Source organism: Centropristis striata, chromosome 3 (genome assembly GCF_030273125.1).
Source record: "Centropristis striata isolate RG_2023a ecotype Rhode Island chromosome 3, C.striata_1.0, whole genome shotgun sequence".
NCBI classification, from domain to species: Eukaryota; Metazoa; Chordata; class Actinopteri; order Perciformes; family Serranidae; genus Centropristis; species Centropristis striata.
Window position 1 is genome coordinate 722,670 of NC_081519.1, and position 27,122 is coordinate 749,791.

At 38.7% G+C, this 27,122-nt stretch overlaps 1 protein-coding gene across 1 annotated transcript in view; it reads left to right on the forward strand.

Annotated features, from left to right (window-relative positions):
• Window positions 1-27,122, forward strand: part of mtss1 (MTSS I-BAR domain containing 1) — a 104,484-nt gene that overhangs the window by 73,077 nt on the left and 4,285 nt on the right. The window contains 7 exon segments of the mRNA XM_059330227.1: window positions 18,339-18,496; window positions 19,088-19,195; window positions 21,102-21,199; window positions 21,728-21,758; window positions 21,760-21,807; window positions 26,453-26,527; window positions 26,529-26,573. Of these exon segments, the coding sequence (XP_059186210.1) occupies window positions 18,339-18,496; window positions 19,088-19,195; window positions 21,102-21,199; window positions 21,728-21,758; window positions 21,760-21,807; window positions 26,453-26,527; window positions 26,529-26,573 (563 nt within the window).

The following is a 27,122-nucleotide window of genomic DNA, read 5'->3' on the forward strand; positions in this document are numbered from 1 at the left end:
AAGTAGTTTGTCTTGAGTCAAGACAAGAAGTCTTAAATGACCCAAATAATCCAAAGATGAAAACCTTTTTTTATTATTTATTATTATTCTTGCTATATATATATTTCCTCAACGTCCCAGCAGCCAATCACTAACATTTATTAGTCAGCACAGACCAAAAGACAGAAAAAATGTCAATGTTTTGTGGCGTCATCACTCTTAATAAAAAAAATCCTCTATCTAATCCTCTAAATAACGTGGTTTAACAGTGTTAGAGACTTTTAGAGAAGTTTTTGCTATTGTGGTTTTATGAATGCAGTCGGTGCAGTTAGATTGCTGCAGAACAAACATAGATACATAAAAATACTATAAAAAATGTTCATTTGTAATGTTTGCTGAACTTTAGTGGGAACAGAATGAATCTGAGTCTTGTTTTGAAGCGGCGGATCAGTGAATATCTGTCGTCTTTAGTTGAGACGCTGCAGTCACCTGGCCACGCCCCCCCGCTATCACAACGACACACCCTGCGGTTGCCATGGCAACACCTGGCCTTCTGCCGCCATCCCATAATCAAAGAGTCTGACAGCTCGCCAGGAGAGACTCCACATAGACTTATACGGTGGGAAGCGGAACGGAAACGCCCAAACATGCACAAACACACACACACACACACACACACACACACACACACACCAAATGAAACCTCGAGGCCTTTTATACAAATATCCTTTCTGCCGTCTCTCTCTCGACAAATCCAATACGCAAATGTACAGACACAGAAATAGTCCACACACACACACACACACACACACACACACACACACAGACACACACACAGACCCGCCCATGGTAAACAGAGGGACGTCTGATGTGGGTTTAACATCTCTGAACATGTTTTCTGCAGCGTGCCTCATTTTTTCTTTTCCTCTTTCTGTCTATTCGCCTTTTTACTCTTTTTTTTTTCCACGGTTCAATCAATCATCATGACTTTTTATCACAAACTTAATCAGTTTTCAGCAGCCTAAGTGATCAGATAAAAGTTAAAACTTTTGATTTAGTACAACTTTTGGCTTCCTATCTGCCACGATCTCACAGAACATTTGCATTTTTCTAGCCTCTCCTGTCCTGTCCTCTCCTCTCAGCTCTGTGTAAACAGATTTACACGTGACTGTTGGTCTCAGCAGAATCAATCATGGCTTCACAGTGTCGCTGATGAACAGAATTTAATGTTTTTAACAGGATCTGGTTAGTGCAAACACTTTATTTTTGACGACGTTTTAAATTGGACATGTAGAATAAAGTGATTTTGGCAGAAATATCACAATGTTAAGCTTTGTTTCGGTTCCTGTTTCTGAAGGGAAACTTTCGTAACCTGTGATCCATTCAGGGACCGTCAGAAAGTTCAACCTCCGACGATAATGGCTGTTTTTACGGTTTCTTTCTATGATAAACGATGTATTAGTGGTTAGAGGGTCAAACATCCACCACTAACTTCTGCTGCTGCCACGTGTTCGAATTAACAGCTTATAAAAAGTAAAAAGAGTTAAAACAAGTCAAGCTGTCAGTGATCTAAAGCACTTTATATGGGAGTGATAGAGTTATCAGAAAGGAGGAGAGGAGCTGCTGTATTTATTGTTAATCCTACAGAAGAATGGAAGGCAAACAACACGCTGAATATCACTCAAAGAAATAACAGAAAACAATTATTATTAGTAGTAAAATCAAAGAACTATCTGAATAGTTTCCCTTTAATCTCTATGAGGACTTTGTGAGTCAACAAGGAAGCAAAAGAAATTCAAATGTAGACGCAGCCACATGCTGTCACCACGTAATGATACAGCACACACACACACACACACACACACACACCCACACACACACACACACATTCTTGTACTTCTATCTTTGTGAGGACCCTCATTGTAACAGTGAATTCCCTATCAAGGTTATAATAGTTTTGGATTTTTCACCAGTTTTAGTTTTAATTTTGTTGTGAATTTTTGTTTTCAAATCCAGTTAGTTTTAATGAGTTTTTAGAGTGAGTTTGCTAGTTTTAGTTTAGTTTTTATTAGTTGTAGTGTTTTGTAATGGGGTATTTGTTGGCTGGGAGATTAAAAGAGGTCACAGTAAATTTTGCCTTGGCAAAGATGAAAACAAAATACATTAACCTCACAATACAGTTTCAGTTAATTACCTTTTTTTTTTTTAAAAACTCATTTTTATTTCAGTTAACAAAAATGTTTTTTCAATTCTCGATTCCCTTATTTCGTTTCATTTTCGTTAACTATAATAACCTTGTTCCCTAACCCCTAACCCTAACCTTCACCATCACAACTAAATGCCCAACACTAACACTAACATAAACCTGATTATAACCTTTAACCTAAAATAAAGTCTGAAAACCAAAAAAGGCCTTTAAAGAAGTGAGGACCGGCTGAAATGTCCTCACTTTGCAAAAATGTCCTCACTCTGTTGGTTAAAAACGTGTCCCGGTCCTCACTATGTAGGAAGTACAAACACACACACACACACACACACACACACACACAGACACACACACACACACACACACACAGACATACATTTACGCCCATAAGAACACCACGTTTTTCCTGCTCTGTGTACCAAAACTGTTTCTGTACACTCACCAATCAGGGCTTCACATTATAATTATCCCTGCTGTGTGTGTGTGTGTGTGTGTGTGTGTGTGTGTGTGTGTGTGTGTGTGTGTGTGACCATATAATAAGGGCTAGACTGCTGTAGCTGTTGTCTAGTCATGTCAAGTCATTTCAGGGTCTTTTTGTTAACTCTTTGTATTGAAAACATAGTTTTTTTATTCATTCTGCAGCTTCTCATTGTGTTCCGGTAGATTCACAGTTAAACTCACATTAAACTATGTTTAACTCTCTATTTTTAACTGCTTTCTTCTGGCTTTCCTGCTTTCCTTCCTTCCTCCAACCCTGAACGTCTCACAACCTCAGTTTTTATTGCAAGATTTATATTATTTTCTTTTTGTCTTTCTGTCTCCAGCGTCTCTTCTCTCTTTCTTTATTGTGTTTCTGTTGGAGCGATCTAAAGACGATCTGGAGTCTAACAACCAAAAACTACATAGCAGTAAACATCTGGTCCACTAATCACTCCATATGATGTGTGTGTGTGTGTGTGTGTGTGTGTGTGTGTGTGTGTGTGTGTGCTCTGTCATTATGTGCTGTGTAACCACTTCAGATAGTGAATCTCTAGCTGTTGGACAGAGAGATGAATAGAGAAACAGACATAAAGATGTTATTGATCATCTCTTCTCTCTGGATGAAAACATAAACACCAGCGCTGTAACTTTTTTCCAAAAATCCCGTTTTGAAAGCAGCTCTAAACTCTAAACATGCATAAACATAAACGCCCTTTGGTCCCTGAAAGCAACACAAAGTAAAATGTTAGTTAGAAGAAATGTTATATTATATTTTCAACTGAATTTGAATCACATAATTTGAATTTTGCGAACTGATGTTGAATTGTGAGAACTGAATGTTCAGTTCCAAACTAATAAAAATTAAATTTCAAATTATAATTCAGATTCAGTTTTTCAATGCAATGATTCAAATTGAACAATACAAATTTAAATTATGTGATTCAATTTCAGTTTTTTAATGCAATTATTTAAGTTAAGCAATTCAAATTCAAATATAAATGATTCAAATTCAGTTTCTGGTGGCTCATATTTCGGCCCATATTCATGATGCATTCAGGTGCACCTCGTAAACTGAGAAACTCAAGCTTTTGTTGTAAAGTTCCCTTCTGACATTTAGTTCCTTTTCTTTTTGTTGTTTAATCGTTTGGTGAAATATGTTATTACATTTAATGATTCAATTCCCCCAAAAATATGGTGTTTTACTACACTTTATACTATGTAGCCTTTTCTAGAAATAATCTGAAAATGTGAAGCTCAGTGGTCATTAAAACAATGATCTGTCAGTCTGACAGTGACATCAGTGCTGGAAATAAAAAAATGAATCCAACAAAGACCTTAGGATTAAAAGTCAAATCAGATTGTGGGTAATTAGAATGAATCCCTCTGAAACGTGATTCTCTGCTATAAAAAACAAAAACCTGCCACAGCTGACTCGGGTTCTTATTTTGTTTCATAAGTCTGAACTTCACTTTTAGTTAGTCGTGACTCTGGGTGGACTTGTCTTTTCATGGGTCAGTTATTGGTCTTGACTTGGGAATTGTTGATCTTGATTTGTGACTTGTTAATGTAGACTTGTTAGTATTGTTTTGGGACTTGTTTACCTCGACTTAGTGAACCTGATTTGACACTTGTTGGTCATAAATTGTGACTTTTTGGTCTCAACTTGGAGCTTGTTGATCTAGAGGAGTATTTGGAGCAACAGGTCCGAGTCGTGTTCATGTTTAGACTTGGAGGTGGAGGTTTGCAGAGGTTCAGGTCTTTGAGGTGCAGGAGAGGTTCAGGTCTGAGAGGTTTGCAGAGGTTCAGGTCTGAGGAGAACTGGTGAGAATGTATCTGTACATCAAAGATGGCCGCTGAGCTCCTCCACAGAGAAGAGGAGGGAGGAGGAGCAGGAGTCATCCTCTCCATGACTCCACAGCGGTCACTGTGGTTAGAGAGATAGAAGGAGGAAGATCCAGGGAGAGGAAGAGGAAGAGGAGAGAGGAAGAGGAGAGAGGTTTGTTTAGACAACAAAGACAAAAGGAAATATATATTTATAATGTTTATAATGATGGAGATCATTAAAAAAGGGAATTCCCAACTCTAAACAAAGGAAGAAGAGATTAAAGATTGATGGATGATGTAATTATCTCTTTCTCAAGTGGTTGCATTAAAGAACGAGGGGGAGGAGGAGCAGGAGGAGGAGGAGGAGGAGGTCATCATGACAGAAGTAGTTTTCTCGTGTGATGTGTCAGCTGCTTCCTCTCTGAATCTCTCCCTGATGTCATCTATTGATGTTCTGCTAGCAGCAGCTAACTTCACTAGCCAGTTTGTTGATGATGTCATTTTTATGCTCAGAAATCATGACGATTATTTTGACCTTTGACCCCCAAAACGTAGTTCCTGCACTCTGGTTTTGCTGTAAAAGGTTCTAATAGTGATGCAGGAAGTGGAGGAACAACAATGTTGTAGTCTTCTTTCAGCTTTTATATTTAGTTTTCAGTGAATAAACATTTTCAAATTGATTTTTGTTATAAATGTATTTAAAAGTCTTTAACAACTCTATTCAAATTTTTGTGTATTTTAGACTTAATATTATAAAGATATATATATATATATATATATATAAAGAAAAAAAAATCGAAGTATATCGATATATGCAATATGGTCTAATTCCATATCACATTTAAAAATATATCGATATATTTTTTATATCCATATATCGTCCAGCTCTAGTCAGAAAGCAGAAAGAACACTTTCTTTAATTTAAACTCTAAGGCGCTGAGGTTTCCCTCATTTACTGTGACGACGAGTACGTTTACAGACAGAACAGAAATACAAATTCAAAATACAGATAACAGACAAGATTAATGAATAAGTAAAAATGTTATTTAGCTAAAAACATGTGCAGACAGTTGCAGGAAAGTCTGCAATTAAGCTACAGAATAAAAAAAATGTTGATGAGAAGAAAGTTTAAGAGGAGAAAGTCTAGTGTAGAAGGACGTTAAGAGGAGGAGAGGAGCAGAATTGGAGAAATATTTTAATAAGAGTGTGTTGCAGCAGGAGGAGAGAGTGAGTGAGGGAGGAGCTGTGGGGTTAGAGGAGGTGAGGAGTCACATGATCATTTGAATATCCAGGTGTTTTTGCATGCAGCTGCTTCGTGTCTCGACCTGCTTCAGTCTGAACCACCTGCGGCCCACCTGTCCCTCACTGATGATGTCATCAGAGCGTGACGCAGCCGGTCTAGACGGCCGGATGAATAATCATCTGAGAGCAGCAGAGAAACATTAAGAGCTGACTGTCTGAGTCACTCTGATTCAAAACATGTTGTAAATACAGCAGTGTCAGCAGACGGGACATTAAACATTAAATATTAAATATTAAATATCGCTGCAGCAGCAGTTTGTTACAGACGCTTTACTGTCACGGGAGACGACTCAAAGGAACAACAGACTCTCCTGTCCTCTCCTCTCTGCTCTGTGTAAACAGCCTCTCCTGTCCTCTCCTCTCAGCTCTGTGTAAACAGCCTCTCCTGTCCTCTCCTCTCTGCTCTGTGTAAACAGCCTCTCCTGTCCTCTCCTCTCTGCTCTGTGTAAACAGCCTCTCCTGTCCTCTCCTCTCTGCTCTGTGTAAACAGCCTCTCCTGTCCTCTCCTCTCTGCTCTGTGTAAACAGCCTCTCCTGTCCTCTCCTCTCTGCTCTGTGTAAACAGCCTCTCCTGTCCTCTCCTCTCAGCTCTGTGTAAACAGATTCTCAGCAGCATCAATCATGTCTTCAGAGTCTCTGAGGAGAATTTAATGTTTTTAACAGGATCTGGTTCGTGCAAACACTTTATATTAAATGACACATGGAGAATAAAGAGATTCTGACACAAATATCACAACTTTAAGCTTCTATTAATTTGCTTTTTATAACAGAAACAATCCTCACAGAAGATCTGTTGAAGGACCGTCGGAAAGTTAAACTCTGGCCGTAACGCCTGTTTTTACAGTTTCTTTCTGTGATGAATGATGTATTTTTGGCGATCTTCTTTTAAAGAAAACACACTTTTCAAAGCCTCTGGCAGGTTAAAAACACTGAATCATCTGCACATTATTATTCTTATTATTGTGTGCCAGATGTGGTGACTAACTGGAGTTGTACATGAACACAAGATAAAGAGGGCGATCCTCTGAGAGGAAACAAACTGCTGCTGATTCCTCCTCTAAGCTAGCCTGAAGCTAGCCTGAAGCTAGCCTGAAGCTAGCGGAGGAATGCTAGCCGACTGGTTTCTGGCTGGTGAAAGTGTTGGTGATGAGGCTCCAACATGTTGAAGGACTGTAACAGTTTGTTTCACTCTTCACTCCTTCACCACCGTCACTCTGATGGGTTTAAATAAACAATTAGAAAAACCATTTTCATTTCAATCAGCGATAGATAGATAGATGATAGATAGATGGATAGATAGATAGAGACAATGACACACAATTTAATATTTAATTAATATAATATAATATAAATATTAATATTTATTTTTGTTTAACACAATTAAATAAAAAGAACAACCTAGGCATACTTAAAGCAATAAAATATAAAAATACAATAAAATGTAATGTAAAAATAAAAATAAAGTGTCTAAAGAAGGAGTATGTATTAAGGAGTAGAATTCCAGTGCAGAATAAATATGAATATACAGTATAAAAATGTTGGTGCTATGAAACAAATAAGTTCAACGTTTTAACAAGGACACCATTCAATAACAATAAAAACAACAACTGAGGAAAGACGAGCTTAAATCTCATCAGTTGACAGGAAACACTGGAGGCAGCAGCCTTTAAATTACTTCATTAAATAAATAAATACATACATAAACAAACCTCAACCATAAAAAGTAAATAATTGGACAGATAAAAAAGATGAAGCTCAAGTAAAAGTCAAACTAAAATGAATAGGATACAATAAATAATTAAACAGATAAATAATAGTAATAGAGCTCACTTGAATAGATAATAATAATAATAATAATAATAATAATAATAATAATAATAATAAGCCTACCTTTCCAGGTCAGAAGTCTGTTGAGCACTTTATAAAAAAATTTAAAATGTATTTATTCTCAATTGAGTTAGTCCCAAGTCTACTCTTTTCTTTTCTTTTTTTAACTCTAACTCTGTTTTTAGATTTAGTTTTTATTATTATTTTATTGTTTTTAGTATTTTATTGTTTTCATTATTTTTATTTATTACTATATTTGTGTATGATTTTATTGTATTTTAATAACTGTACAGCACTTTGGTCAACTGAGGTTGTTTTTAAATGTGCTCTATAAATAAACTTTGACTTGAATAATAATAATAATAATAATAATAAAGCTTAATTAAAGACCCAACTAAGAAGGTAAATTATTATATATAATTAGTGAGATATTTAAATAAATAAAGCCAGACTAGATCGGTAAAAGACAATAAATTAATAAATAAATAAATAGACAGATTAACCCTCAATTAAAAGCTCGACTAAAAAAACAATAATAAACATGTTTCTCCCCTCTGTCAGCATACATTTTTTCATTAAAACCTATTTGTTTGTAGTTATAAACATTCAGCTTTGGGCCATGTATTTTTCTTCTTATAATAAAAACCACAGTGTATTAGTCTGTTAATCTCTATAAACACATGAAGTGGTTTTGTTTCTGTTTATAGTGAGATTATTAGTGATTCATCACCTTTGTTTAATAATAAACCTGCCTTCAGTTTGATATGAGGTCCCGCCCACTGAGTGATTGACAGCTCCCCTCTGGGGAACTCTCAATAACTCGTCAGGTTCCGTTTGTCTGATTTAAATCGAGCTGAATGAGGATTAAGTGGCTTATTATTTATCTTACACGCGTTTATTCTCTTTTCAGTATAATATTTACTGCAGAGCTTCATGAGAAGCTGTTTACTGTAGACGTGTTTAATGATAAATGAAGTCAGAGAGATAATTAAAGTAACTCTCCAGCTGTTTGGAGACAAACACGAGGTGTTATTACTGAGCGTTTCCCAGCCGCTGGGACTCTGAACTGTGTTTCACCTTCTTCTAACGGCAGCGAAGGAGTCGACTGGCTGCAGAACGAGCTGCTCTCAGTTCAGATCTCTGTTTCTGTTTCTGCCGAGCCAGATCCTTAGAAACAGTCTGACAACACGCAGCCTGTCTGGCTGTTTCCACAGCCTGGAAACACACACACACACCTGAGTGAACAGGTCGTGTTTACTTTCTGACACAGAGTCTGCAGTGTGTGTGTGTGTGTGTGTGTGTGTGTGTGTTTGGATTTGGAAACTGCTTCTCGCTGTTTTCCAGGATTTACTGTCTCTGTTTTTCTGCGTCTTGAAGTCAGAAAGAGGTTTTGTTTTTGTCTTGTTTGCTTGGAAAAAATCTCCAAATATTGAGAGAACGAGTCGTGAGACGGAGCCAGAGATCTGGAGTTTCAGAAACGAGAAGTTTTTAAAGGAACACTCCACCGTTTTTTCATATTAAAACATGTTATTCGGGTAAGTAAGACGAGTTGATACAGACCTCTTGCGTCTCAATGCGTGCACTCAATCGCCCTGGCGCACGGCGCCACTTGGCTAGCACTTAGCTTAGCCCAGTTCATTCATTAGGATCCAAACAGATGGACAGTTAGAAGCGACCAAACTCCTCCACGTTTTCCCTATTTAAATACAGCTACACGAGTAGTTAAACGACCAAGTATGGCGACACAAAATACAACGTGGCGCTTTTCTAAGCGGATAAAAAGGAGAACTATAATGTATGGCGGAATAGCACTTGGGAGCACTTCGACTCGGCGCAGTAATATCATCACTCCTGAGGGGAGAAGATTTTTCAGGAGTGATGATATTACTGCGCCCAGTCGAAGTGCTCCCAAATGCTATTCCGCTAACTACTCGTGTAGCTGTATTTAAATAGGGAAAACGTGGAGGAGTTTGGTCGCTTCTAACTGTCCATCTGTTTGGGTCCTAATGAATGAACTGGGCTAAGCTAAGTGCTAGCCAAGTGGCGCCGCGCGCCAGGGCTAGCTAGCGATTGAGTGCACGCATTGAGACGCAAGAGGTCTGTATCAACTCGTCTTACTTGACCGAATAACATGTTTTAATATGAAAAAACGGTGGAGTGTTCCTTTAAAGAAAGACGACAAAACTGCATTCATGTTTCTGTGGGAAACATCTTTTATGGAAATAAAAGTAGCATAAAAATACTACTAGTATCAAAAGTAAAAGTACTCTTACTGGTGTGTTGTGACTAATTATGATCTAAGCAGCAATTTATTGTTGGAGCTCATCACAAAGGAGCTTTATATAACATTAATATACATTTTAGTAGTTTAATCTTTGTTAATGCATCACATTTTTAACTCTCTGACCCCAAAACCTGCCAGCAGGATGTTCGCTTCAAAGAACTGTCTAAATATATGTTATATATTTAGTGGCATGGCCATAATAACACAGTGTTTTCTGTTTATCATAGCCAAAAACAGTAGAAAAAAACCAAAACATAAATTATAATTTCCAATGGTCCTTGAATGTATTACGTGTGATGAACACTTCTGTAAAAAAAAAAAGACAAAATTGAAGCTTAAAGTAGTGGTATTCAATCGAAAATTAATTTTGACATAATTTTAAATGAGAAATGTAGAATAAATTGAACGGTTTCCACGAACCAGACCTTGTAAAAAACATAAATAATTACCATTTTTGTAATTTCCACTAGTCCTTGAACGTATTATGTGATGAACACATCTGTAAAAAAAAAAAAATTTAAGCTTAAAGTAGTGATATTTAATCAAAAATCAATTTATTCTACATTTCTTGTTTAAAATTCTGTCAAAATTAAACCGTTTCCAGTAACCAGACCTTGTAGAAAACATAAATTCTGCCTTCCTCAGTAGCTGTTAACACGCCAACAGTCATGTGACCAAAAATCAGAGAAGCTTCTGCAGCCAGTGACCTGCAGGCCGTTTACACAGACCAGAGGGGAGAGGACAGGAGAAACAAAAAAAGGACATTTTTTAATTTCCTGTTCCGTCTCTATGATTCTTTATGATCAGCTGTTTCCTTCAGTTAAATGAGACACGATCACCAGAGCTGCTTCAGGTTCAGGAGGTTAGACCCCTATTTGGTGTAAAATCTTAACGTGAAATGTACCTGAAGCTTCTGAGACGTAGTGAAGTGGAGGTATGAAGTGGAGGTATGAAGTGGAGGTATGAAGTAGAAGTATGAAGTGGAGGTATGAAGTGGAGGTATGAAGTAGAAGTATGAAGTGGAGGTATGAAGTGGAGGTATGAAGTGGAAGTATGAAGTGGAGGTATGAAGTGGAGGTATGAAGTGGAAGTATGAAGCGGAGGTATGAAGCGGAGGTATGAAGCGGAGGTATGAAGCGGAGGTATGAAGTGGAGGTATGAAGTGGAGGTATGAAGTGGAGGTATGAAGTGGAGGTATGAAGTAGAAGTATGAAGTGGAGGTATGAAGTAGAAGTATGAAGTGGAGGTATGAAGTAGAAGTATGAAGTGGAGGTATGAAGTGGAAGTATGAAGTGGAGGTATGAAGTGGAGGTATGAAGTGGAAGTATGAAGTGGAGGTATGAAGTGGAGGTATGAAGTGGAGGTATGAAGTGGAGGTATGAAGTGGAGGTATGAAGTGGAGGTATGAAGTATGAAGTGGAGGTATGAAGTGGAGGTATGAAGTGGAGGTATGAAGTGGAGGTATGAAGTATGAAGTGGAGGTATGAAGTGGAGGTATGAAGTGGAGGTATGAAGTGGAGGTATGAAGTATGAAGTGGAGGTATGAAGTGGAGGTATGAAGTGGAGGTATGAAGTGGAGGTATGAAGTGGAGGTATGAAGTAGAAGTATGAAGTGGAGGTATGAAGTGGAGGTATGAAGTGGAGGTATGAAGTAGAAGTATGAAGTGGAAGTATGAAGTGGAGGTATGAAGTGGAGGTATGAAGTGGAGGTATGAAGTGGAGGTATGAAGTGGAGGTATGAAGTGGAAGTATGAAGTGGAGGTATGAAGTATGAAGTGGAGGTATGAAGTATGAAGTGGAGGTATGAAGTGGAGGTATGAAGTATGAAGTGGAGGTATGAAGTGGAGGTATGAAGTATGAAGTAGAAGTATGAAGTGGAGGTATGAAGTGGAGGTATGAAGTGGAGGTATGAAGTGGAGGTATGAAGTGGAGGTATGAAGTGGAGGTATGAAGTAGAAGTATGAAGTGGAGGTATGAAGTAGAAGTATGAAGTGGAGGTATGAAGTGGAGGTATGAAGTGGAGGTATGAAGTGGAGGTATGAAGTGGAGGTATGAAGTAGAAGTATGAAGTGGAGGTATGAAGTGGAGGTATGAAGTGGAGGTATGAAGTGGAGGTATGAAGTGGAGGTATGAAGTGGAGGTATGAAGTGGAGGTATGAAGTGGAGGTATGAAGTGGAGGTATGAAGTGGAGGTATGAAGTAGAAGTATGAAGTGGAGGTATGAAGTGGAGGTATGAAGTAGAAGTATGAAGTGGAGGTATGAAGTGGAGGTATGAAGTAGAAGTATGAAGTGGAGGTATGAAGTGGAGGTATGAAGTGGAGGTATGAAGTAGAAGTATGAAGTAGAAGTATGAAGTGGAGGTATGAAGTAGAAGTATGAAGTGGAGGTATGAAGTGGAGGTATGAAGTGGAGGTATGAAGTAGAAGTATGAAGTGGAGGTATGAAGTAGAAGTATGAAGTGGAGGTATGAAGTGGAGGTATGAAGTGGAGGTATGAAGTAGAAGTATGAAGTGGAGGTATGAAGTGGAGGTATGAAGTGGAGGTAAGAAGTAGAAGTATGAAGTGGAGGTATGAAGTGGAGGTATGAAGTGGAGGTATGAAGTGGAGGTATGAAGTAGAAGTATGAAGTGGAGGTATGAAGTGGAGGTATGAAGTGGAGGTATGAAGTGGAGGTATGAAGTAGAAGTATGAAGTGGAGGTATGAAGTGGAGGTATGAAGTGGAGGTATGAAGTGGAGGTATGAAGTGGAGGTATGAAGTGGAGGTATGAAGTGGAGGTATGAAGTGGAGGTATGAAGTGGAGGTATGAAGTAGAAGTATGAAGTGGAGGTATGAAGTGGAGGTATGAAGTAGAGGTATGAAGTGGAGGTATGAAGTGGAGGTATGAAGTGGAGGTATTAAGTAGAAGTATGAAGTGGAAGTATGAAGTGGAGGTATGAAGTAGAGGTATGAAGTGGAGGTATGAAGTGGAGGTATGAAGTAGAAGTATGAAGTGGAGGTATGAAGTGGAGGTATGAAGTAGAAGTATGAAGTGGAGGTATGAAGTGGAGGTATGAAGTGGAGGTATGAAGTAGAAGTATGAAGTGGAGGTATGAAGTGGAGGTATGAAGTGGAGGTATGAAGTGGAGGTATGAAGTAGAAGTATGAAGTGGAGGTATGAAGTGGAGGTATGAAGTGGAGGTATGAAGTGGAGGTATGAAGTAGAAGTATGAAGTGGAGGTATGAAGTGGAGGTATGAAGTAGAAGTATGAAGTAGAAGTATGAAGTGGAGGTATGAAGTAGAAGTATGAAGTGGAGGTATGAAGTAGAAGTATGAAGTGGAGGTATGAAGTAGAAGTATGAAGTGGAGGTATGAAGTGGAGGTATGAAGTGGAAGTATGAAGTGGAAGTATGAAGTGGAAGTATGAAGTGGAGGTATGAAGTGGAGGTATGAAGTGGAGGTATGAAGTGGAGGTATGAAGTGGAAGTATGAAGTGGAGGTATGAAGTGGAGGTATGAAGTGGAGGTATGAAGTGGAGGTATGAAGTAGAAGCATGAAGTAGAAGCATGAAGTGGAGGCATGAAGTGGAGGCATGAAGTGGAGGCATGAAGTGGAGGTATGAAGTGGAGGTATGAAGTGGAGGTATGAAGTATGAAGTGCATCATTAAGTGAGTAAACAAACCCTGGAAGTTAAAGCTGGTGGAGGCTGATCTCTGACTTCTACTTAAACTCCTCCGTGTTGGTGGAGCTCCTCTCTACTTATTTTTACACTCAGTGTGTGTTTGTGTGTGTGTGTGTGTGTGTGTGTGTGTGTGTGTGTGTGTGTGTGTGTGTGTGTGTGTGTGTGTGTGTGTGTGTGTGTGTGTGTGTGTGTGTGTGTGTGTGTGTGTGTGTGTGTGTGTGTGTGTGTGTGTGTGTGTGTGTGTGTGTGTGTGTGTGTGTGTGTGTTTCCAGCTGGGTGGTCTTCAGGTCAGAGCCCGTCTGTCCTCTAGCTGCAGGTCTGAACCCTCTGGGATCAACAGTAACAGTTGAGCTACTGTAGGAACAGATTTCATACAGTTATAATATAAAACACAGTAGAACAGTAAACACAGAGTCTAGGTCAGCAGTTCTCAACCTTTTTGAGTCGCGACCCCCAATCTAACATCATGTTGTCTCACTGAACACAATCTCACAGTTCAGATCAGACAAACTCAGTTGATACGATGAATTTTGGACAAATAATGAAGCAGACAGCAACTAAAACATCTCTCTGTCTGTGCATTTATATATATATTTTATATTTTATATCTGAGTGTGTAACAGTCAGCTTCAAGCCAGAGACTCCTTGGAAAGTAACAACTTGATACTTTGGTATTTGTCAGAAAAGACACAAAATTACCCAAAAAAGAATCAAATTGACCACAAAATGACAAAAAATACCACAAAATGATCAAAAAAGACACAAATTGACCAAAAAATTACATAAAATTAAGCAAAAAAGGACTCAAAGTGACCACAAAATGACAAAAAATGACCAAAAAAGACACAAAATGACCAAAAAAAATTACATAAAATTAAGCAAAAAAGGACTCAAATTGACCACAAAATGACAAAAAAAATGACCAAAAAAGACACAAAATGACCAAAAAAAGACATTAAGTGACCAAAAAGACTAAAACACATTAACACATGAACACTTTAACACAGTGGAGACAGAGCTGACTTCCAAAAGTGATTTGGCGACCCCCAGAAATCATCTCACGACCCCAATTGGGGTCCCGACCCCAAGGTTGAGAACTACTGGACTAGATCTCCTCAGTAATTAAAGTCATGGTCGACTGAATGAAGACTGATTAATAAAAAGGCAGAAACATGATACTTATTCAGCTACATCTCAAAAAATTAGAATATTGTGAAAAAGTTCAATATTTTTTGTCAGTTATTTCAGAAAGTGAAACTTGTATATTATATAGATTCATTAATTAGAATATTACATAAGATCAATAAAGAAAAATGATATTTTAAACACAAATGTCAGGCTTCTGAAAAGTCTGTCGGTAAATGTTCCTGCACTTATATTTTCTAGTCTTTGCGACCACTCAACGCTCTTTACACTCCAGACTTACTCATTCACCCGTTCACACATTCATCCTGGTGGCAGAGGAGACCCTAAACGCTGCCACCTGCCACCAGCAGGAATTCATTCACACACCGACGAACACAGCATCCAAATCTGGGGTTCAGTATCTTGCTCAAGGATACTTCGACATGTAGGCTGCGACGGTCGGGGATCGAACCACCAACCCTTCGGTTGGGGGGCAACCAACTTAATGTTGAATTAATGTTGGTATATTCATATATTCTGTTCTGTTGAAGTGAGAACGGTTAAACGTGATTTAAAGAGAGAGAGAGAGAGCAAGTTCTTATTTGTCTTATTTGAATTCTGGTGGATTTCTGTGTTCAGTTTGTTATTAAAGAGCCACAAAAGGCTCCAGAGAGTGATGAGGTTCTGTTCTGGTCTCAGGACTGGATGGTACCATGGTGCCGGTCTAGATCACATGCTGCCGGTCTAGATCACATGCTGCCGGTCTAGATCACATGCTGCTGCTGGATCAGTAAACAGAGTAAATCACATCAGAGACCAGTTTCTCTAGTCTCTCTAGTCTCTCTCTAGTCTCTAGTCTCTCTAGTCTCTCTCTAGTCTCTCTCTGGTCTCTCTCTAGTCTCTCTAGTCTCTCTCTAGTCTCTAGTCTCTCTAGTCTCTCTGTAGTGTCTCTCTGGTCTCTCTCTAGTCTCTCTAGTCTCTCTCTAGTCTCTCTCTAGTCTCTCTCTAGTCTCTAATCTCTCTCTAGTCTCTCTCTAGTCTCTCTAGTGTCTCTAGTCTCTCTCTAGTCTCTCTCTAGTCTCTCTAGTCTCTCTCTAGTCTCTAGTCTCTAGTCTCTCTCTAGTCTCTCTAGTCTCTCTCTAGTCTCTCTAGTCTCTCTCTAGTCTCTAGTCTCTAGTCTCTAGTCTCTCTAGTCTCTCTCTAGTCTCTAGTCTCTCTAGTCTCTAGTCTCTCTCTAGTCTCTCTAGTGTCTCTAGTCTCTCTCTAGTCTCTCTCTAGTCTCTCTAGTCTCTCTCTAGTCTCTCTAGTGTCTCTAGTCTCTCTCTAGTCTCTCTGTAGTGTCTCTCTGCTCTCTCTCTAGTCTCTCTCTCTCTATAGTGTCTCTCTGGTCTCTCTCTAGTCTCTCTCTAGTCTCTCTCTAGTCTCTCTCTAGTCTCTCTAGTCTCTAGTCTCTCTATTCTCTAGTCTCTCTAGTCTCTCTTGTCTCTCTAGTCTCTAGTCTCTCTCTAGTCTCTAGTCTCTCTCTAGTCTCTCTCTAGTCTCTCTAGTCTCTCTCTAGTCTCTCTAGTCTGTCTCTAGTCTCTCTGGTCTCTAGTCTCTCTAGCGTCTGTAGTCTCTCTAGTCTCTAGTCTCCCTCTAGTCTCTCTCTAGTCTCTCTAGTCTCTCTCTAGTCTCTCTAGTCTCTCTCTCTAGTCTCTAGTCTCTCTAGTCTCTCTAGTCTCTCTCTAGTCTCTCTAGTCTCGCTCTAGTCTCTCTCTAGTCTCTCTAGTCTCTCTAGTCTCGCTCTAGTCTCTCTCTAGTCTCTCTAGTCTCTCTCTAGTCTCTAGTCTCTCTCTCTAGTCTCTCTAGTCTCTCTCTAGTCTCTAGTCTCGCTCTAGTCTCTCTCTAGTCTCTCTAGTCTCTCTCTAGTCTCTAGTCTCTCTCTCTAGTCTCTCTAGTCTCTCTCTAGTCTCTAGTCTCTCTCTAGTCTCTCTCTAGTCTCTCTAGTGTCTCTAGTCTCTCTCTCGTCTCTCTCTAGTCTCTCTCTAGTCTCTCTAGTGTCTCTAGTCTCTCTCTAGTCTCTCTGTAGTGTCTCTCTGGTCTCTCTCTAGTCTCTCTAGTCTCTCTATAGTGTCTCTCTGGTCTCTCTCTAGTCTCTCTCTAGTCTCTAGTCTCTCTAGTCTCTCTCTAGTCTCTAGTCTCTCTAGTCTCTCTCTAGTCTCCCTCTGGTCTCTCTGGTCTCTCTAGTCTCTCTAGTCTCTAGTCTCTCTAGTCTCTCTCTAGTCTCTAGTCTCTCTAGTCTCTAGTCTCTCTAGTCTCTCTCTAGTCTCTCTCTAGTCTCTCTAGTCTCTCTCTAGTCTCTAGTCTCTCTCTAGTCTCTCTAGTCTCTCTCTAGTCCCTCTAGTCTCTCTAGTCTCTCTGATTTAAATGATTTCCTTCTTTACAGTCAGTCTCTGAGGCTTTATTGGCCTGAATCATTAAGAAGTTATCAATATGCAGAAGAAATGCGTCATCAGATCAATAAATCAGGTGTTTGACTGTTATGATGCAGAGGAGGCTGAGTGTGGTGTTGTACTGCCCCCTGGTGGTGGGATCGGGGAATTACAGTCTCAGTGTTTTATTGATGTATTATTATTAATTGGTCTTTACAACTTTAACTTATTGTTTTAATTTATTTTGGAGCTTGTGTCATCTATCTGGGTGATTCTCATCAACACAGTGCAGCTCATAGCAAAATCCAAAATGATTGAAAACATATTTTCTTTGACCCTTTATAAACATCTAAAGTCACTGTTTAATATGAATTTATAATCTATTTTAAAAATATTAAGGTATTTTCTGACATTTTTAGAGACACTGTTAGCAAAATTCATTACCGTAACACATTTTGAAATAAATTTGGCAAGCACTTAAATATGCTCAGTATCACCAAAATGTGCATACACCAAAATGTATTTTATTAAAATATGCACATATTTTAATGCAAACAATTCTATCATTACTGTAACATCTAAGCATTGTTTCTCATCATTGTTAAAAACTATTATGTTTGATTATATTCTGTTAAATTATACATTTTTAAACAAAAGTATATTTATTTTTTTTATAAAGTTTATTAAATATTTATTGTATTTAAGTGTGGGGAAACATGACATTTTTATCTGGACACATTACGGTGATGAATTTGTGAATCAAACATGTTTAAAAATATAGAAATTATTATTTTAGCACAAAACAATGAATTGTGCCTCATTATGGCGATATTGTTCATTCATATAAAAGTGAAATATGTTTATTTTGATAAAGTTTGTCCTTATAATCTTCACAGAAAGAACTTAGACTGGCTTCATGAGAATCACCCATTTGTGTTTTTTTTTTTTTGTGTATTTGAAAACATAAATCAAGTTCAGTTTGTTTGCAGTGAAACCAGAAACATGAAACACTGAACTGTGATGAATCCGACCAACAGAATTATTTTATATTTTCACTAAAATACATCAATCATTGTTTGCAACATGTTGTGATTTTCATTCTTACATCTGTGAAACTGGTATTAATGTCAAATTGTCAACATAATGTCAACATTTGCCACTTTTTTACCAATAAAAAGGTAATTATTCTTTGTGATTTCTACCCTGATAAACAGTCTAAATGAATATTAACCCCTGTAGGGAAGGACGAGGCGCGGGGGCAGCTGGACAGCGCGCTGCAGGACGTCAACGTGCGCTACGGCGTCCTGGAGGAGACGGAGAAGAGGAACGTCTGCAGAGCGCTCCTAGAGGAGAGAGCTCGCTACTGCAGCTTCGTCTCCATGCTCAAACCGGTCCTGGTACGAACCTGTCTCTCTCTCTACCTGTCTCTCTCTATACCTGTCTCTCTCTATACCTGTCTCTCTCTATACCTGTCTCTCTCTCTACCTGTCTCTCTCTCTACCTGTCTCTCTCTCTACCTGTCTGTCTCTATACCTGTCTGTCTCTATACCTGTCTCTCTCTCTACCTGTCTCTCTCTCTACCTGTCTCTCTCTCTACCTGTCTGTCTCTATACCTGTCTCTCTCTCTACCTGTCTCTCTCTCTACCTGTCTGTCTCTCTCTACCTGTCTCTCTCTCTACCTGTCTCTCTCTCTACCTGTCTCTCTCTATACCTGTCTCTCTCTCTACCTGTCTGTCTCTATACCTGTCTCTCTCTATACCTGTCTCTCTCTATACCTGTCTCTCTACCTGTCTGTCTGTCTAACTGAACTAACTCTTCCATGCCTCTGTGTGTGTGTGTGTCTCTGTGTGTGTGTGTGTGTGTGTGTGTGTGTGTGTGTCTCTGTGTGTGTGTGTGTGTGTGTGTGTGTGTGTGTGTGTGTGTATGTGTGTGTGTGTGTGTGTGGTGTGTGTGTGTGTGTGTGTGTGTGTGTGTGTGTGTGTGTGTAGGACCATGAGATCAACATGTTAGGTGAGGTGACTCATCTCCAGACGATCCTGGAGGATCTCACCAACCTGACAGCTGAACCCAACAAGCTGCCTCAGGCCTCAGAGCAGGTACTCCTCCTGCTGCTCCTCCTGCTGCTCCTGCTCCTCCTCCTGCTCCTCCTCCTGCTTCTCCTCTTCCTCCTTCTGCTGCTCCTCCTCCTGCTCCTACTCCTCCTGCTCCTCCTCCTCGTCCTGCTGCTCCTGCTTCTCCTCCTCCTCCTGCTCCTCCTCCTGCTCCTCCTGCACCTGCTGCTCCTCCTCCTCCTGCTCCTCCTCCTCCTGCTCCTGCTGCTCCTCCTCCTCATCCTCCTCCTCCTCCTCCTGCTCCTCCTCCTGCTCCTCGTCCTCCTCCTCCTGCTCCTCCTCCTCCTGCTCCTGCTGCTCCTCCTCCTCATCCTCCTCCTCCTCCTGCTGCTCCTCCTCCTGCTCCTCCTCCTCCTGCTGCTCCTGCTCCTCCTCCTCCTCCTCCTCCTGCTGCTCATGCTGCTGCTCCTCCTCCTCCTCCTCCTCCTCCTACTCCTCCTCCTCCTCCTGCTCCTCTTCCTCCTCCTGCTGCTCCTCCTCCTCCTCCTCCTCCTGCTCCTCTTCCTCCTCCTGCTCCTCCTCCTCCTCCTCCTCCTCCTGCTGCTCCTCCTCCTGCTCCTCCTCCTCCTCCTCCTCCTGCTCCTACTCCTCCTCCTACTCCTCCTCCTCCTGCTGCTCCTCCTCCTCCTCCTCCTGCTCTTCCTGTTGCTCCTCCTCCTCCTACTGCTCCTTCTCCTCCTCCTCCTGCTCCTCCTCCTCCCCCTCCTCCTGCTCTTCCTCCTCCTCCTGCTCCTTCTCCTCCTCCTCCTGCTCCTCCTCCTCCCCCTCCTCCTGCTCTTCCTCCTCCTCCTCCTGCTCCTCCTCCTGCTGCTCCTCCTCCTCCTCAGACGAGAAATGTTACATTTTAACTCCACTACAGATAATTTTTTAATAAATATTTTGGCTTTTGATGATTATAAAAACAAGATAATAGAGATAAAAAGATTAAATAGAGGCAAATATTGTACTTTTTCTCCGCTACATTTATCTGACAGCTTTAGTTACTTTTCAGGTCCAGATTTAACATAAAAACATGATACATTTAAAACATTTATGTATTTTAATAAATTAAACCATATATCAGTATATTAAGTAGTTATAATACCTTCACAACAGTGAAATGCTGCTTACATAAATGCATCAATAATAATAATCCGATACTATATATCCAGTAGTTTTGATACTTTAAATACATTTTGGTGCTGATACTTTTACTGAAGGAAGAACTTTTAATTTTAGTGAGAATTTTCAGTGTGTTGTTAGTACTTTTACTTTTAGTGAGTATTTTCAGTGTGTTGTTAGTACTTTTACTGAAGTAATAACTTTTACTTTTAGTGAGTATTTTCAGTGTGTTGTTAGTACTTTTACTTTTAGTGAGTATTTTTAATGTGTTGTTAGTACTTTTACTTTTAGTGAGTATTTTCAGTGTGTTGTTAGTACTTTTACTGAAGTAATAACTTTTACTTTTAGTGAGTATTTATCAGTGTGTTGTTAGTACTTTTACTTTTAGTGAGTATTTTCAGTGTGTTAGCACTTTTACTGAAGTAAGAACTTTTACTTTTAGTGAGTATTTTTAATGTGTTAGTACTTTTACTGAAGTAAGAACTTTTACTTTTAGTGAGTATTTTCAGTGTGTTGTTAGTACTTTTACTGAAGTAATAACTTTTACTTTTAGTGAGTATTTTCAGTGTGTTGTTAGTACTTTTACTGAAGTGAGGGATCTGAATACTTCTTCCATTAAACAAACTATATATTTGTTGGTTTGGTTCAGAAAGTCAAAGTCCAGAGAGGCAGAACAACATGTTGTTGTTGTTGTTGTTTTTCTGTTGATGATTTGATGGTAGCAGGAGTTTGGAGCCAGAAACAGGAAGTCACCAGAGTTTTAGTTTGAGTTGAATCTTTTGTGTTGCAGGTGATTTTGGACCTGAAAGGTTCAGACTTTAACTACAGCTACCAGACGCCTCCAGCCTCTCCCAGCAACACTCTGTCCAGGAAGAGCAGCATCAGCAGGTAAACGCTTCATCTTTTATTTATTTATTTATTTATTTATTTTATTTATTTATAGCAGATCAGAATGTTGAAGCTGTTCATCACCAAACGATGACTTTTTACCCATTCTTAAAGTCTTATAGTCTTAAGTAGTTTTTTTTCCTTTCTTTTTCTCTGTTATTTCTTTCTTTTCTCCTTATTGTTGTATAGATTTATGATGATTTTAAACTCTAAGCTATATTTATACAGGGTTTATTTTATTTTTTATTTTTCTCTCTAGGGTAAAATGTATATTGTAATTGTTTGTAATTTTATTCTATTTTGTAGATGGTGTAATTGTATATTGGATTTTTTTAGTATTGTGATTTTGTATGTAGTTGTAAAAGCCCAACTAGGGACGGGAGTTGAAAATTAGCTGAAGCTATAAATCTCTGTATGCAGCACATCAGATGCATGTCCTGTATCTATGCTAACTGCATTGTCCCTATCAAATAAAATAAATTCAAATTCAATAAAAAAAAACAACAACTTGTGTGTGTGTTTCTGCAGTAACTACCAGTCTGGATCAGTGAGACATGTTCCCTTCTCTGGACTCCATCAGCTGTGCTGTTGATGGAGTACACATCCAGGTAACACACACACACCACACAACACACACACACACACACACACACACACACACACACACACAACACACACACACACACACACACACACAGAGTGACTGGTTCCAGATTTGCTCCACTTGAACAGTTTTATTTCATTACATTTTATTAACATTTTGCTCATGAAAAAAAAATGTTTTCAAATGTTTTAGTTGTCAAAAATAGCTGAACTCTTTGGATGACCTTTAACCTTATACAGCCATGGAAAAAAATATTAGACCATTGTTTCCTTCAGTTTCTTGTTCATTTTAATGGCTGGTACAACTAAAGGTCCATTTGTTTGGACAAATATAATGATGAGAACAAAAATAGCTGATAAGAGTTTAATTTAAGAGCTGATATCTAGACATTTAACATGGTTTTATTCATAATAACCAAAATCATTATCAAGAAATATAATGGAAATGTCTACAAATCAGCTCTTAAATTAAACCCTTATTGGCTATTTTTGTTGTTATCATTATATTTGTCCAAACAAATGTACCTTTTAGTTGTACCAGGCATTAAAATGAACAAGAAATTGAAGAAAAAGAGCTGATCTAATCATTTTTCCCATGACTGTACGTGAAATGTTTGTGTGTCCACATACTTTGCAATGATAATCAGAGAATGATGTTATTTCTAGCAAATCTCTTTGAAGTTTTGCCTTAAAACGTCCACACAAAAAAAAACTTCCAGTCTGTTAAAGGACGTTGAATATTCTCCTCTATGACTGCCACATCCACATCACACTCCTAGTGACACTTGAGGACCTTCAAAATAAAAGCCTTCCAGCGTGAGCTGAACACACACACAACACATGGTCTCCACTGCTGCCTGGCTCTCACGTGCCTAGCGCTGCTCCTCCCCCTATCTGCTGATTGGCTGTGATGAAGCCGGGCGCTCCCTCAGCGAAGGGAACTCCCCGTCTCGCCTCGGCCTGCCGGGGCAGCCGCGGTCGCTACGGTTACGCCGCCGCCGGCCATGGCCACCAGGCGGCGCTGAGCCTCCGCGTTAGCCGCAGGGATATGACCACCGTGAGAACTAATAAACCACTATTATTACAGATAACGTCCTGTGGTTCCTCATCATTTAAACCTCCATCTCACCGTTTATTCCTGGTGTTCGTCTCTGATTCCTCCTTAATGTCCCCACTTCATCCACTCCAAACGTCCTCAATAAATCTGATCCTCAGTCATTTTAAACGTAATTCTTGTTCCATGCAACTTCGTCCTGTGAGAAACGTTTTGTTTGTGTTTGTTGTTTGCCTGACTGTTTGTTGTTTTTATGGTGTATTTCGGTTCTATCAGTGTTTTATTTTAACATCTTTGACACATTGTGTTTGTCTCTTGTTACATAGTTGACTGAAAATTTTGATTTTTTTTACTGAGCAGCTAAACTGAACTTCATATTTAACAGTCTTTTGTTTTTAGCCCGTGGTCTCAGAATGAGTCCTGAACCCTTTACCACATGAGATGCTGTAAACCAGGGGTCTCAAACTCAAACTACCTGGGGGCCGCTGGAGACAGAATCAAAATAACCAAAATAAGACAACAAAATTACAAAAAAAAACCTAAATTACTTTAAAAAAGACTCAAAAATGACAAAAGACACAAAATGACTGAAAAAACACTAAATTACTTAAAAAAAGACACAAAATGGCAAAAAAAAGACACAAAAGAAAAGAAAAAAAAACTAAATTATTAAAAAAATACACAGAATTATTTAAAAACAGACACAAAATGACCAAAAAAACACACAAAAGAAAAGAAAAAAAACTAAATTGTTAAAAAAAGACACAAAATTATTTAAAAAAAAAACAAAATTACCAAAAAAAAACACAAAATTATTAAAAAAGACACAAAATTATTAAAAAAAACACAAAATTACCAAAAAGACACAAAATTATTAAAAAACACACAAAATTACCAAAAAAAAGACAAAATTTCCCCCAAAAAACAGTAATTAAAGGGACCTTCCACACACAACTCGGTAAAGTGCCATTCATATAAAACTCACATTAAACTTTCATATCAAAGTGGGGGCCACAAAATATCATCACGAGGGCCACAATTGGCCCGCGGGGCCGCCAGTTTGAAACCCCTGCTATAAAGGCTGCGGAGGGCCGAACCAAAACTCTGAACTAAATTCTGCTCGATATGAATTTCAGCGCTTTATAAAATGCAGTAAATGATCTGGTTTTAGAGCTTTTAGTGGTGAGAATACATGTTATGAAAAGACTCTGTTAATGTGGAGTTAGTCGAATATAGCCGGAATTTTTTTTTTTTTTTTAAACAATTTATTTTAAACACAACATGCGTTCAAACCACAAAAACAATATAGAGCATGTATGTTATGCAGTAAACAACAATTTAATCACCCTGTGCAAAAAGCAAAGTGTTTTCAACAAGATAAATCTGTGCAGGTGCTTTTGCATGCACGCACATAGGTAAATCCCCTTCAAAATAAAAGCACTGTGCACTAATTTCGGGATGCCCAGATCTGCTTCGAGTTACTTTAAAAAATCTTAAATGATCATCTAACAGTTGTTACATCATGCTGTAAGCTGCATCTTTCTTTTTAAAGTTATTAACACCAACCACATTCTACTTTAATGAAGATTAAAAACCACAGTGCAAAGCTGGGATCGTATTATTATTACAGGCAGACCGACCTCATTATCTGAAGATAATTTTAACAATCCAATAATAACATAATGGCTTTTCATTAACACATAACATTTTATTTTTTTCTTAGAAGAACGTATGTCTTCAGCAGGAGATTTTAAAGTGTAAAATGAAACTTGTTGCTGCTCTGTGGTCGACAAATTATGAAATGTTGACACTGTTTGTAAGATGATATGATTTGTTAAGTCATTTCATGCATCTTAGGAGGATCAGATGATATAAACATAAAAAACATTCATGTGAGAACATCATGGAGAAGTGCTGACACTGATTTATACGGAACAGAGAAACAATATGTATTAATTAATTAATTAGATCTGTGACCGGCGCCGTAAGAGACGCATATTTAGTATAAAGTGTAAATCAAACATATTTTTGGCATTTCCCAACTAACATTTATTGTAACATGGCAGATATATGTACACTAATAACGATTTACCAAATTAATATCAGCTGAAGTATCGGGGTTTATTTTGTTTCATCTGAAATTAATCTGCAGATTATTTTGTGGTTTAATCATTTTGTCTATAAAATGTCTAAAAAATATATATATTAAAATAAGCCCATCAACATTTAAAACAGCCTGCAACCCTGAGGCCAAAGAAAAGTTTTGAGAAAAACATAAATAAAAACTGAATGCTTCTTTTAGTATTCAGTGTGTTTCTACAGGAACGAACATAATAAATCGTCTCTCTGTGCAGTTTTTAATTGACTCTGTGTCTCAGGTTGCTGTCAGTGTGTCTGTGGTTCCAGTGTGGTTTCTCTCTGTTGGAGCAGCAGTGTGCAGGATTCAGTGTCATGATGCAATATTACATTCATGATGATGTTTTTATTGGTGTTTAATCACCTGGAATTAAGAATCAATGTGTTTTTATTGGTTAGGAATCAGCCCAGAACAGACAACAACCAACAGTGGCTCTACAGAGAGACTCTGTGTTTCTACAGCAGCTGTTCTCAACCTTTTTGAGTCGCGACCCCCTAATTTAACATGCATGTTGTTCACGACCCCCACTCACTGAACACAATCTCACACACACAGTTCAGATCACCCAAAAATAGATACAAAATGACCAAAAAGACACAAAATGACCAAAAAAGACACAAATTGACCACAAATGATAAAAAAAAGAAACAAATGACCAAAGAAAGACACAAAATGACCCAAAAAAGAAACAAAATTACCAAAAAAGACACAAATGACTAAAAAAAGACACAAAATGACCAAAAAAAGGAAACAAAATGACCAAAAAAAGACACAAATTGACCACAAAATGATCAAAAAAAGACACAAAATGACTAAAAAAAGACACAAAATGACCAAAAAAAGGAAACAAAATGACCAAAAAAAAAGACACAAATTGACCACAAAATGACCAAAAAAAGGAAACAAAATGATCAAAAAAAGACACAAAATGACCACAAAAAGGTTAAAAAAAGACACAAAATGACCAAAAAAAAAAGAAATTAAGTGACCAAAAAGACTAAAACACATTAACACATGAACACTTTAACACAGTGGAGACAGAGCTGACTTCCAAAATGATTTGGCGACCCCCAGAAATCATCTCACGACCCCAATTGGGGTCCCGACCCCAAGGTTGAGAATAGCTGCTCTACAGGACCACCACAGGTTCTCCTTCCTGCTTAGATAGGGAGGGAGGGAGGGGGGGGGGGGTCCAGCTGGTTGCAATCTCCAACCTCACCACTAGATGCCACTAAATCCTGCACACTGCTCCTTTAAGTGGGAAATAAATCAAGTTTGTGTTGTTTTTAAATTGAAGATTGTTTGAATTGTTTCTGAAGTTGTGAGATAATTCAGCAGAGGTCAGAGGTCACAGGGACAGAACAATAGACTCATGGAGGGTTTCTATGACAACTGAATTAGTTTATATTATGGTTAACACTAACAGCACATGTTCATTAAAGTGTTTTGTTTCTACCAGGACGCTGTCGGCTCCACCAATCAGCTGGCAGCGGGGGGGAGACGCGGGGGGGCAGAGAACGGCCTGCTGGCCCCGCCCCCACAACGCTTACTCACACCACCGGAGAGAGGGCCAGGGCCATGTCTGCTTCTGGGAAGGTAACACACACACACACACACACACACACACACCACACACACACACACACACACACACACACACACACACTTCAATGAAAAAGTTACAAAACATAAACCCTGGTTCCAGTCAGGAGCCATTCTAGGATGTTTATATTTACAAAAAAAAATGCATCTCTATGTTAACTAAGTTATTTGACATTAAGTGGCTCTATACAGAGAAACTATCTTATTTTAAAGTGTGGAGCACCAGGGAGAGGCCTAGATACGTTTTTTTTTTTTTTTTTTTTTACTTCAGCCTACTCCCTTTTTTTTGGACCAAAATGATATAAGGAATGCATATTGAATATTAAGTCGATCTTAGTAAGTATCTTATTAAGTTGAATACTGAGACGGGGCAGATGCATGTATATGTATAGGGCTGTATATACTGTATGTGTGTAAATATATATGTTTATATGGACATCTGTATAATGGTGTCTATGTGAGTATGTGTATGAATATATGCATCTAGCCTACGTTGTTGTTGTTGTTGTTGTTGTTGTTGTTGTTGT